The sequence below is a fragment of the Hemitrygon akajei genome, chromosome 7 (genome assembly GCF_048418815.1).
Source record: "Hemitrygon akajei chromosome 7, sHemAka1.3, whole genome shotgun sequence".
Lineage (NCBI taxonomy): Eukaryota > Metazoa > Chordata > Chondrichthyes > Myliobatiformes > Dasyatidae > Hemitrygon > Hemitrygon akajei.
Genome location: NC_133130.1, coordinates 61,664,007 through 61,677,049, shown reverse-complemented (window position 1 = coordinate 61,677,049; position 13,043 = coordinate 61,664,007). Strand labels below are relative to the sequence as shown.

At 39.4% G+C, this 13,043-nt stretch overlaps 1 protein-coding gene across 1 annotated transcript in view; it reads left to right on the top strand.

The window, feature by feature from the left end:
• The window catches only part of LOC140730501 (EGF-containing fibulin-like extracellular matrix protein 1), a 100,550-nt gene that overhangs the window by 85,014 nt on the left and 2,493 nt on the right, over window positions 1-13,043 (top strand). Inside the window, exons 7-9 of the mRNA XM_073051032.1 lie at window positions 1,564-1,683; window positions 2,504-2,623; window positions 11,782-11,905. Of these exons, the coding sequence (XP_072907133.1) occupies window positions 1,564-1,683; window positions 2,504-2,623; window positions 11,782-11,905 (364 nt within the window). The remainder of the gene's footprint in view (window positions 1-1,563; window positions 1,684-2,503; window positions 2,624-11,781; window positions 11,906-13,043) is intronic.

Genomic DNA, 13,043 nt, shown 5'->3' with positions numbered 1-13,043 from the left:
TGTTAAGTACATATCAACAAGTGTAAGACAAAGACTGCTTACCAGTAGCACGTAAATTCAGAATCAGAGAAGATGGTGACCCCAATCTATCTCATTATATATTCCAAAATCTGAAATCCAAAACACTTCTGGCCCCAAGCACTTTGGATAAGGGATACTCAGCCTGTATTATCAAAGACTAAAATATGACACAACGTTTCAGATAGAATGTGGTATGAATTGATGATCATTATTCTGCCTTTTGGACTAGGTAAGTTTAATCAGAACATCCCTCTCTGAACCTGTCTCTGGTTATACCTGGCACTAAGCAGTTCTTGGAAAAGTAATAACTTCCAGTGATCTGGTGATAATCTATAAAATAATCAAAGCCAATTGTCAAAATATATTAAATTGAAAGGTAAATTTTGATTTTTTTCCCCGTGTTTGACTATGTTATTGAAAAGTATCAGCCTCAAGAGAAAGTTATTTTTAAAAGATCAATTTTGAAATTGGATCATAAATATTTTTGAACCCACACTCCCAACTCTGTCCATCTCCCTCCACGTTACTAGTCTCCTAACAAGAAGGGAGATGCAACTCAGAAGAGCCTAGAATAACTAAGGCTGTGTGTGTAGCCCTGGTTACTACATTACAGGAAGTATGGGGATTGTACAGAAGAGGTTTACTGGGATGTTGTCTCACGTGGAGCTGTAAGAATAAGGTAATTAAGTTTGCTTTCTTTGAAGTAAAGAAGGCAAAGGAATGGCCTGATTAATGTGTACAAAATTATGAGAGACATACACCAGAAGAAACAGTCCGCCTTAGCTAAGATATGACATTGGTTTAATAAAGGGGTGGGGGACTTTGATAAAGGGTTTTTTTCACCCAGAAGGTGGTTAAAAGTGGGAATGCAGTATCAGTGTGTGGTGCTGCCATGTAGTCTCGCCACATTTAAGAAATATTTAGGTGAGGACTTGAAATACCATGGAATAGAGGGCTATGGGGCAGGGCTGAGAAATGGGATTTGTATAGATAGGGACTTGAAGCTGGCACAAACACAATTAGCTCACCAGTTTGTTTCCTTTCAGTTTGCATTACTGTCTCTTCTTCCATAAAATAATGACGTCTTTGACTAGATCTACTCTGGAGCTATCCAGTTCTATGAAACAAATTGGGATGCTGTCTTACTCTGTTGTGAGACTGTAATCCTATGTCAAACGAGAGTTCCTCTTGATCTGAAAGTGCACTTGTTGTTTTCATAGGAACTTCTGAACATTTAACAATTCTCCCAGTCAGTCATACAATCAAGACATTCTGAATGAGTAGATTATTCAATTAATCTTCTCCTAAACTGCAACAACATTAGTGTGTTTAAAGGGTATTTATCATTGAACTTGGTTGAAAAGATGGATTCTGTAGAAAAAAGCTTTTGAAAGAGCCACCTTGGAAAAATACCTTTACAACATTTCACTAAAAACTCCGTGTTTGCCAACATTCTGTACTTTTCAGCATTCCATTATGTTATTTTGTAAGTTTGTTTTGCTGAGATTTTGATTGATGTTTACATTATTTCTTTCCTTTGAGATATTAATGAGTGTGAAACAGGTTCTCCATGTGATCATCAGTGCTTTAATATTTTGGGTACGTTCATCTGCCAGTGTGATCAAGGATATGAATTAAATCCAGACAAAGTTACATGCAGAGGTAACTACAGAATATTCTTCCAAAATTTATGTAACTGATCTTAACCTAACTTTATATGTCAAGTACTAATTATTTTGATTATATTCTTTTACTATTTTCCTTTTAATTATTTACTTTTTTAACCTTCTATATCTTCGATGGTCTTCTGTTACTAATGTTTTAGATTCTTGTAATTAGCACTGGCCTTGAAGCCTTCTGACTTGGGGAGTGGCAGATGGCTGCAGCAGAATACATTAAAGTGTAATTTTGCACACTATTGCCTCAGGTTATGCAAAGCATATAGCTGCTCCCTACTTGGCACCTTTGCCACGATCATAACATAGGCACTTTCCATTCTGCTTTAGTATTTGTATTGATTGACTGCAAATGGAAAAATTATTGATACAATCTTCTTCTGTGAACGTAGTGAAATGGTGTTTATTGGTAGCATTCACCACAAATCAATCACTTTGGATTTATTAATATATTATTTTTGTATCTATTCCTGCAGATTACGTTTGTGTATATTCTGATGTATGATTATTATAATGTCAAGGCATCAATAATAGGAACAGTGTATTCATTTTATCTTGGTCACAATATGAGGCACAACAAAATGATATGAAGTTGGATGCAATGAAGATTTAGTCCTTTGAACAACGCCTATAGAATTTTAGTGTGAATTATACCACTTTTCATTCTTGTTTGTCCTGCTTACTTCATCACGTAAAATATTAAAGCAAAAGTAGCAAGATAATGCAAGTCTATTCTGAAATTTTCACACAAAAGCTTTTTTTTACTAATAGAGGTTAAAATGAAGGTTTATTCTCTTGTACTGCAGATGTTGATGAGTGTGCCTATTCAAGCTACATGTGTCAGTACCAATGTGTAAATGAACCAGGAAAATTCTCATGCATCTGTCCCAAGGGATACAAGCTTCTGGGTACCAGAATGTGCCAAGGTAGGGAATTTCAAATTCTAGCTTCTTTTTTCTTTTAGTAGAAATACAACTGTTATTTTGGATGTTTAAAATCTATAATTATTTTTGTACAATCTTGCCTCTATAGTATTGTCATACCACAAAATATATAACCACAAGAGATTCTGCAGATGATGGAAATCCAGAACAACACACACAAAATGCTGGAGGAACTCAGCAGGTCAGGCAGCATCTATGGAAACGAATAAACAATTGATGCTTTGGGCCGAAACCCTTCAGGACATCCTGTGTGTTGCTCCACAAAATTTTAGTACTCATACTGACACCACAAATCCAAATGAGAAACAACACAATTACATCATGTAATCATATGTAAACAGATAATCTTGTTGATGAGTTCCGATGCCTAGATGACCTACTGCTAATTAGTACAAAGCAGTTGGATGCTGAATGGCTTTGTTGATGTTTTTTTTTTGTTCTGTCTATTGTTCTTCATTTCTCATTTTAGACAAAGCTATATTAAAGTACCAAAATTATGATAATGAACTTACACCGCATTTACGGCAAAGAAGCAGGCTATTCTCTTCAAATGGTCCATGCTGGTGTAACGGTCCACGTGAGCCTCCTGTCACCCTAATACTATATCCTGTTCTTTCTCTCCTGCTCATGTGTTTTTCTTATTTTTCTCCTAATGTCATTTGCCTGAACAACTAATACTGGTAGCAAATCAATCTCAACCTCGTCTCGGAGCAAAGTAGGTTCTCTGAACACTGCACTAAACTTAATAATTGCTATCCTTCAGGAACTGATGTTCCATCTCTTGCATTTGACACATTGCTTTTCATGCCTCTCACAGTGCACATCTCCTATACATTCATCAGATGCTATAAACACAAGTAATATACCTAGCAAGTTTATAGAATTACTGTGATTCATATCAGGCAAGTTAGTAACATTATCTAGATATGTTATCTTGATGAGAGGTATTAATCATGTGGATAGTCAGAGGCTTTTTCCCAGAGCTGAAATGGCTAGCACAAGAGGGCACAGTTTTAAGGTGCGTGGAAGTAGGTACAGAGGAGATGTCGGGGGTAAGTTTTTTTACACAGAGCATGGTGACTGTGTGGAATGGGCTGCCGGTGACGGTGGTAGAGATGGATACGATAGGGTCTTTTAAGGGTACATGGAGCATAGAAAAATAGAGGGCTATGGGTAATTTCTAAGGCAAGGACATGTTCAGTACAACTTTGTGGGCCAAAGTATTATGCTGTAGGTTTTCTATGTTTCTATGTTTATGCATGGTTTTATGTTTTAATTTTTTCTTACAAATTGCTAGCAATCAAGCTGATAACTGCACAAGATAATTTGTCCATCCAAAATATTGGAGAAATTTTGACTTATTCTATTTATCTAGTGAGATTTACATATTGAGTAAAATAACCAGAAGGAATAAGAAGGCAAATGAATTAGAGTGGATCAATTCAATAGCAAATCAGGTACATCAAGAGAAATAAAACAGGAGTTGAAAAACAGACCAAACCAAGATAAATAAAGAAAATTTTAAAAGAAATCTCAGGAGTTTAACATTTTTAGCAGCTTTATGGAGAAAGGTAAAAAATGCCATTCCACTTTTGATTATTGTAAGCATGTTAATCAAAATAGCTGAAAATTTAACCATTTAACCATATAACAATTACAGCATGGAAACAGGCCATCTCGGCCCTTCTAGCCATGCCGAACACTTACTCTCACCTGGTCCCACCTACCTGCACTCAGCCCATAACCCTCCATTCCTTTCCTGTCCATATACCTATCCAATTTTTTTTTAAATGACAAAATCAAACCTGCCTCTACCACTTCTACTGGAAGCTCGTTCCACCCAGCTACCACTCTCTGAGTGAAGAAGTTCTCCCTCATGTTACCCCTAAACTTTTGCCCCTTAACTCTCAACTCATGTCCTCTTGTTTGAATCTCCCCTACTCTCAATGGAAAAAGCCTATCCACGTCAACTCTATCTATCCCCCTCATAATTTTAAATACCTCTATCAAGTCCCCCCTCAACCTTCTACGCTCCAAAGAATAAAGACCTAACTTGTTCAACCTTTAAAATTTATTTTTACTGTTCTTTGAATATCAAATAATAACATCAACCAGCAATGTTAATTCTGTTTTTCCCCATAAATGTTACTTGGCCCTGTGAGTATTGTCAATAGTTTGACCTTTTTATTGTATACTAATAGAAGCAGCCACACGGGATTTACTTTAATGCCCGGCCCAAAGGATAGCATGCCAGTGGCTTTATTACTGCTGACTCCTACCATTGACTACAAGCTGAACTGGAGCAGCCACATCAGGGCTGAGTTTACTATACCAGGTCAGAGGCAAGAAGTATATTATGCAAGCTGTGAAGAAATCCCAAAGCCTTTCAATTTCTACAAAGTTTGATAGAAAACTCTCCACTTGCCCAGATGAATATGGCTGCAAAGACTCTTGAGAAACACAATGCTATCCAAGACAAAGCAACCCTCTTAATTTGTAGTGTATCCACCAGCCTAAATATTCATTTCCTCCACCACATCATACCATGGCTACAGAGCACATCATCTAGAGTATGGAATGCAGTTATTGCCATTGTGCATTTACGTTCTGGCTTGCTAAGTTGTAAAGGATCATACTGAAGAAAGTGTTATTATTTTATGCAGACATGTCCACACATGTTGATTATTGGGATAGTCAGACAAAGAGGGTTGGGGTGATATCATTGATGCACCATCAATAACTCACGCTGAGACTTAGGAAGTGAGATATCGGCTTTTATTGACTGGAAGAACAACACTACATCCTGGGAAAATGAGGGAGAGCAGCAGACCACAGTCGCCTTTATACAGGGGTCTGTGGGAGGAGCCACAGGAGCAGTCAGACAGGTATATCTAGTTCACCACAATCATCTTCTAGGTTAATCCTTAATCTGAAGTTAGAATTCATCAAGATAGTGGCAATATAGGTGGACTATTATATAATGAATGAATATTTCAGAAGCAGTAACAAATTGGATTTATGTAGTGCTTTAAACATAGACTTATTTATCCAAAGTGCTCCACTGTCTTGGGATAAAAAGAATTTGCATTCCATTGGATCATAGCATAAATCCTATAAGGCAACCCAATTGTGATTTTCTCCTCTATCCTCTTGGCACCTCCATTTAGCTAGAGGGGCTAAGCATCACAGACGAGTGAGAATATCTACTGGCTCCCACGTTGACGTACCTCCACCTCACAAACAGAAGTCCTACTCACAAATCCTACCATTCCCCCCCCCCCCCCCCACATCATTGTGATTTCCTAACTATCAGTGAACCAGCTCCTTCAATCGAGATATAGATGCCAGGTAGAAACTGATTAACATAATAAAGATGTGACACTGATTTTAAAATCATCCACCCCTCAGCACAATGTGCTGCAGGACACAGTGGAGGTTAATAAAGACAGGGTGACAACATCAATATTACTCAAAATACTGATCTCAAAATGGTGGCTTTATTGTTTAGTGGAATTAAAATGTGTTGACTATTGCCATCTATGCAACAATTGCCATGTCAGAACTAACCCTTGAACATTGCTATTAGAGCTTTTTAGGACATTGTAATCTGGGATTAATAATCCTTTTCTAGTTTATTATTTTGGATGTTCCATTTCTATTTCACAGCAGGAGATAGAAAATGCATGACAAAAGGGCAACAGTTAAAGGGGATTTCAATACGCAGGAAAATTGGAAAAATCATATTGGTGCTGATTTTGGTTTCCTAAGAGAGAGTAGGTCTACAAGCTGGCTTTTTAGAAAACCTTGTGGTTGAGTCCACCAGGGGATCAGCTATTTCTTAATTAGGTTTTGTGTAATGAACCAGATTTGATTATAAAGCATAAGGTAAGGGAACCCTTAGGAAGCAGTGATCATAATATGATACAATTCATCCTGTAGTTTGAGAGGGAGAAGATAAAGTCAGATTAATCAGTATTACAGTAGTTGTAAGGAAACCACAGAGGTATGAGAGAGGAGCTGGCCAAACTTAATTCAAGGGGATACTAGCAAGGATGGCAATGGCTGGAGATTCTGGGAGCAATTCAGAAAGTTCAGGATAGATACATCCCAAAGAAAAGGTATTCTCAAGGTAAGATGACACAACCATGGCTGACAAAGGAAGTCAAATTCAACAGAAAAGCAAGAGAGACCATATAATAGACCAAAAATTAGTGAGGTTAGAGGATTGGAAAGCTTTTAAAAACCAACTGAAAGTAATAAAAAATCTTTAAGGAGCAAAAAAAAAATGAAGGTAAGCTAGCCAGTACAATAATATCAAAGAGGGTACCAGATATATAAGAAGTAAAAGAGAGGTGAGAGTAGATATTGGACCAATGGAAAATGATGCTGGAGATGTAATAATGGGGGACAAGGAAACTGCGGACAGACTGGATGATTATTTTGCATCAGTCTTCACTGTGAAAGACACTAGCAGTATGCCAGAAGTTCAAGAGTGGTGGGGGCAGAAGTGAGTGTGGTTGCTGTTACTAGGGAGAAGGTGCTTGGGAAGCTGAAAGGTCTGAAGGTAGATAAGTCACCTGGACCAGATGGATTCCAGAAACTAGGGTTCTGACAGAGGTAGTGGAAAAGATTGTGGAGACATTAGTAATGATCTTTCTAGAATCACTAGTTTCTGGAGGTCGAGAAAATTACAAATGGCACTCCACTCTTCAAGAAAGGAGGGAGGCAGAAGAAAGGAAACTACAGGCCAGTTAGCCTGACCTCAGTGGTCGGGAAAAGGTTGGAGTCAATTTGTTAGGAGTGTGGTTTCGGGGTACTTGGAGACACACAATAAAATGAGCCACGGTCAGCATGGTTTTCATAAAGGAAAATCTTGCCTGACAAATCTGTTGGAATTATTTGAAAAAATTACAAGCAGGATAAACAAAGGAGAATCAGTGGATGTTATGTACTTGGATTTTCAAAAGGCCTTTAATAAAGCGCCACACATGAGGCTGCTTAGAACCCATGAGATTACAGGAAAGATGGTAGCATGGATAAAGCAATGGCAGATTGGCAGGAGGCAAAGAGCCTTTTCTGATTGGCTGCCAGTGACTATTGGTGTTCTGCAGCAATCAGCATTGGGACCACTTCTTTTTACTTCGTATGTCGGTGATTTGGATGATGGAATCGATATCTTTGTGGCCAAGTGATACAAAGATGGGTGGAGGGGTAGGTAGTGTTGAGGAAGCCAGGATGCTGCAGAAGCACTTGGATTAGGAGGATGGACAAAGAAATAACAGATGAAATACACTAATAAACTAATGTGGCAGGGGGATGGGAACAAAGTGCAGAGAGACAGAGGGGTGTAAAATGAGGGTAGAAGCAAAAAGTAGTAAGGTGAAAAGTAACAGTGGCAGGCAGGCAAATCCAGGGCAAAAAACAAAAAGAGCCACTTTTCAACATAATTGTATAAGGGCTAAAAGTGTAGTAAAAACAAGCCAGAAGGCTTTGTGTGTCAATGCGAGGAGCATTCGTAACAAGGTGGATGAATTGAATGTGCAGATAGTTATTAATGAATATGATATAGTTGGGATCACAGAGACATGGCTCCAGGGTGACCAAGGATGGGAGCTCAACATCCAGGGATATTCAATATTCAGGAGGGATAGACAGGAAAGAAAAGGAGGTGGGGTAGCATTGCTGGTCCAAGAGGAGATGAACACAATAGAAAGGAAGGGCATTAGCCTGGAGGATGTGGAATCGATATGGGTAGAGCTGCATAACACTAAGGGGCAGAAAACGCTGGTGGGAGTTGTGTACAGACCACCTAACAGTAGTAGTGAGGTTGGGGATGGCATTAAACAGGAAATTAGAAATGCGTGCAATAAAGGAACAGTAGTTATAATGGGTGACTTCAATCTGCATATAGATTGGGTGAACCAAATTGGTAAGGGTGCTGAGGAAGAGGATTTCTTGGAATGTATGCGGGATGGTTTTCTGAACCAACATGTCGAGGAACCAACTAGAGAGCAGGCCATTCTAGATTGGGTATTGAGCAATGAGGAAGAGTTAGTTAGCAATCTTGTCATGCGAGGCCCCTTGGGTAAGAGTGACCGTAATATGGTGGAATTCTTCATTAAGATGGAGAGTGACATAGTTAATTCAGAAACAAAGGTTCTGAACTTAAAGAAGGGTAACTTTGAAGGTATGAGACGTGAATTAGCTAAGGTAGACTGGCAAATGATACTTAAAGGGTTGACGGTGGATATGCAATGGCAAGCATTTAAAGATTGCATGGATGAACTACAACAATTGTTCATCCCAGTTTGGCAAAAGAATAAACCAGGGAAGGTAGTGCACCCATGGCTGACAAGGGAAATTAGGGATAGTATCAAGTCCAAAGAAGAAACATATAAATTAGCAAAAAAAAGGCAGCACACCTGAGGACTGGGAGAAATTCAGAGTCCAGCAAAGGAGGACAAAGGGCTTAATTAGGAAAGGGAAAAAAGATTATGAGAGAAAGCTGGCAGGGAACATAAAAACTGGCTGTAAAAGCTTTTGTAGATACGTGAAAAGAAAAAGATTGGTCAAGACAAATGTAGGTCCTTTACAGTCAGGAACAGGTGAATTGATCATAGGGAACAAAGACATGGCAGACCAATTGAATGACTACTTTGGTTCTGTCTTCACTAAGGAGGACATAAATAATCTTCCGGAAATAGTAGAGGACCGAGGAGGAACTGAGGGAAATACATGTTAGTAGGGAAGTGGTGTTAGGTAAATTGAAGGGATTAAAGGCAGATAAATCCCCAGGGCCAGATGGTCTGCATCCCAGAGTGCTTAAGGAAGTAGCCCAAGAAATAGTGGATGTATTAGTGATAATTTTTCAAAACTCCTTAGATTCTGGATTAGTTCCTGAGGATTGGAGGGTGGCTAATGTAACCCCACTTTTTAAAAAAGGAGGGAGAGAGAAACCGGGGAATTATAGACCAGTTAGTCTGACATCGGTGGTGGGGAAAATGCTAGAGTCGGTTATCAAAGATGTGATAACAGCACATTTGGAAAGAGGTGAAATCATCGGACAAAGTCAGCATGGATTTGTGAAAGGAAAATCATGTCTGACGAATCTTATAGAATTTTTTGAAGATGTAACTAGTAGAGTGGATAGAGGAGAGCCAGTGGATATGGTATATTTAAATTTTCAAAAGGCTTTTGACAAGATCCCACACAGGAGATTATTGTGCAAACTTAAAGCACACGGTATCGGGGGTATGGTATTGATGTGGATAGAGAATTGGTTGGCAAACAGGAAGCAAAGAGTGGGAGTAAACAGGACCTTTTCAGAATGGCAGGCAGTGACTAGTGGGGTGCCGCAAGGCTCAGCGCTGGGACCCCAGTTGTTTACAATATATATTAATGATTTAGACAAGGGAATTAAATGCAGCATCTCCAAGTTTGCAGATGACACGAAGCTGGGTGGCGGTGTTAGCTGTGAGGAGGATGCTAAGAGGATGCAGGGTGACTTGGATAGGTTAGGTGAGTGGGCAAATTCATGGCAGATGCAATTTAATGTGGATAAATGTGAGGTTATCCACTTTGGTTGCAAGAACAGGAAAACAGATTATTATCTGAACGGTGGCCGATTAGGAAAAGGGGAGATGCAACGAGACCTGGGTGTCATTGTACACCAGTCATTGAAGGTGGGCATGCAGGTACAGCAGGCGGTGAAAAAGGCAAATGGTATGTTGGCATTCATAGCAAAAGGATTTGAGTACAGGAGCAGGGAGGTTCTACTGCAGTTGTACAAGGCCTTGGTGAGACCCCACCTAGAATATTGTGTGCAGTTTTGGTCCCCTAATCTGAGGAAAGACATTCTTGCCATAGGGGGAGTACAGAGAAGGTTCACCAGATTGATTCCTGGGATGGCAGGACTTTCATATGAAGAAAGACTGGATCGACTGGGCTTATACTCGCTGGAATTTAGAAGATTGAGGGGGGATCTTATTGAAACGTATAAAATTCTAAAGGGATTGGACAGGCTAGATGCAGGAAGATTGTTTCCGATGTTGGGGAAGTCCAGAACGAGGGGTCACAGCTTAAGGATAAAGGGGAAGCCTTTTAGAACCGAGATGAGGAAAAACTTCTTCACACAGAGAGTGGTGAATCTATGGAATTCTCTGCCACAGGAAACAGTTGAGGTCGGTTCATTGGCTATATTTAACAGGATGTTAGATATGGCCCTTGTGGCTAAAGGGATCAGGGGGTATGGAGAGAAAGCAGGTACAGGGTTCTGAGTTGGATGATCAGCCATGATCATACTGAATGGCGGTGCAGGCTCAAAGGGCCGAATGGCCTACTCCTGCACCTATTTTCTATGTTTCTATGTTTCTACAGTGTTAGGAAGTGTACGGTCATGCACTTCGGTAGAAGAAATAAAAGCATAGACTATTTTCTAAACAGGGAGAAAATTTAAAAATAAGAGGTGCAAATGAACTTAGTAGTCCTTAGTAGTCCCTAAAGGATAACATGCAGGTTGAGTCAGTGATGAGGAAGGCAGATGCAATGTTAGCATGCATTTCAGAGGACTAGAATACAAAAACAAGGATGTAATGCATAGGCTTGATTAAGTGTTGGAGCGGCCTCGCTAGGCAAATTGGGAGCAGTTTTGGGCCTTTTATCTAAGAAAGACATCAGAGAGGGTTCAGAGGAGAATCATTCTGGGAATGGAAGAGTTATTATATCAGAAGTGTTTGGCGTTCTGAGCCTGTACTTGTTAAATTTTGAAGAGTGAAGGGGAATCTCATTGAAACCTATTGAATATTAAAAAGCCTAGATAGAGTGATATGGAGAGGATGTTTACTATATTGAGGTTCTCTAGGACCAGAGAGCACAACCTCAAAATAGAGGGACACCCATTTAGAATGGAAATTAGCCAGAGGGTGGTGAACCTGTGGAATTCTTGCCATAGGTGGCTGTAGAGGCCAGGTCATTGGGTGTATTTAAGGCTGAGGTTGATAGATTCTTGATTAGTCATGGCAAGAAAGGTTACTGACAGAAAGCAGGAGAATGGAGTGGAGAGGGAAATGGTTCAGCCATGATAAAATGGTGGCGCAGACTTGTTGGGCCAAATGTCTTATGGTCTTATTTCCTTGCAACAGATATAAATGAATGTGAAACTGGAAATGTTTGTGAGGAACAAGAGAAGTGCTGGAACTATAATGGTGGGTACAGATGTTATCCTCAAAATCCATGCCATGAACCTTACACTCAAATGGCCGAAAAGTAAGTACAGAACAACCTTTCACCTGTTGAAAATGATTTCAAATGGTGATTTGTTCATTTCCTACATTGTAAAGGAGGTGAGAAGACACATCTTAAATGCAGTGTACTGCAGATGCTAGACATCTGAATTGAAGCAGAAAACACTGGGGTTGTTCAGTAAAATCATGCAGCAATGTAGAGAAAGAGTATTTCATCAGTGTTACGATAAGAATTCACAAGTTTGTAATCTGCCAAACAAATACGCTCAGTGGCACTTTATCAGTTATCTCCTGTACTTAATAAAATGGCCACTGAGTGTTTGCTCATGGTCATCCGCTGCTGTAGCCCATCCACTTCGAGGTTTGACCCGCTGTGTATTCAGAGATGCCCTTCTGCACACCACTGTTGTAATGCATGGTTATCTGAGTTACTGCCACCTCCCTGACAGTTTGAACCAGTCTGGTCATTCTCCTCTGACCTCTCTCATTAACAAGGCATTTTCACCCACAGAACTGCTGCTCACTGGATTTTCTTTTCAATTATTGCACCATTCTTTGTAAACTCTAGAGACTGTTGTAATGGAAGTCCCAGGGGATCAGCAGTTTCTAAGATAATTAAACCATCCCGCCTGGCACCAACAATCATTCCACGGTCAAAGTCACTCCTATCACATTTCTTCCCCTTCTGATGTTTGATCTGAAGATCAGCTGAAGCCCTTGACCATGTCTGCATGCTTTTATGCATTGAGTTGCTGCCACATGATTGGCTGATTATATATTTGCATTAATGAGTAGGTGTACATGTGTATCAAATAAAGCAGCCACTAAGTTTACATTTACCTTAGAACTTATAGAATTTGAATATCTGATGAGTTATGAACTAATTTTTGAAATGCTGGAAATGTAACAGACAAGTGTTCATTATTTCATCTGTGAAACTTCCTCAGATCAGCAATACCTGCATTCATATATAAACAGCATGTTCAACTAGTGTTCAGTGTCTCTATATGTAAAGAGTCTCATAGAATTATTAAATAGAATCATAAAATTCCACCCATTGTGTTTCAGCCAGGCAATCTTGGTTTTACACATTAATGGTGATACTTTCCAGAGTTTGGGGAAGTTACTTCATAGCACATTTCAACATTTTACACTGGAAT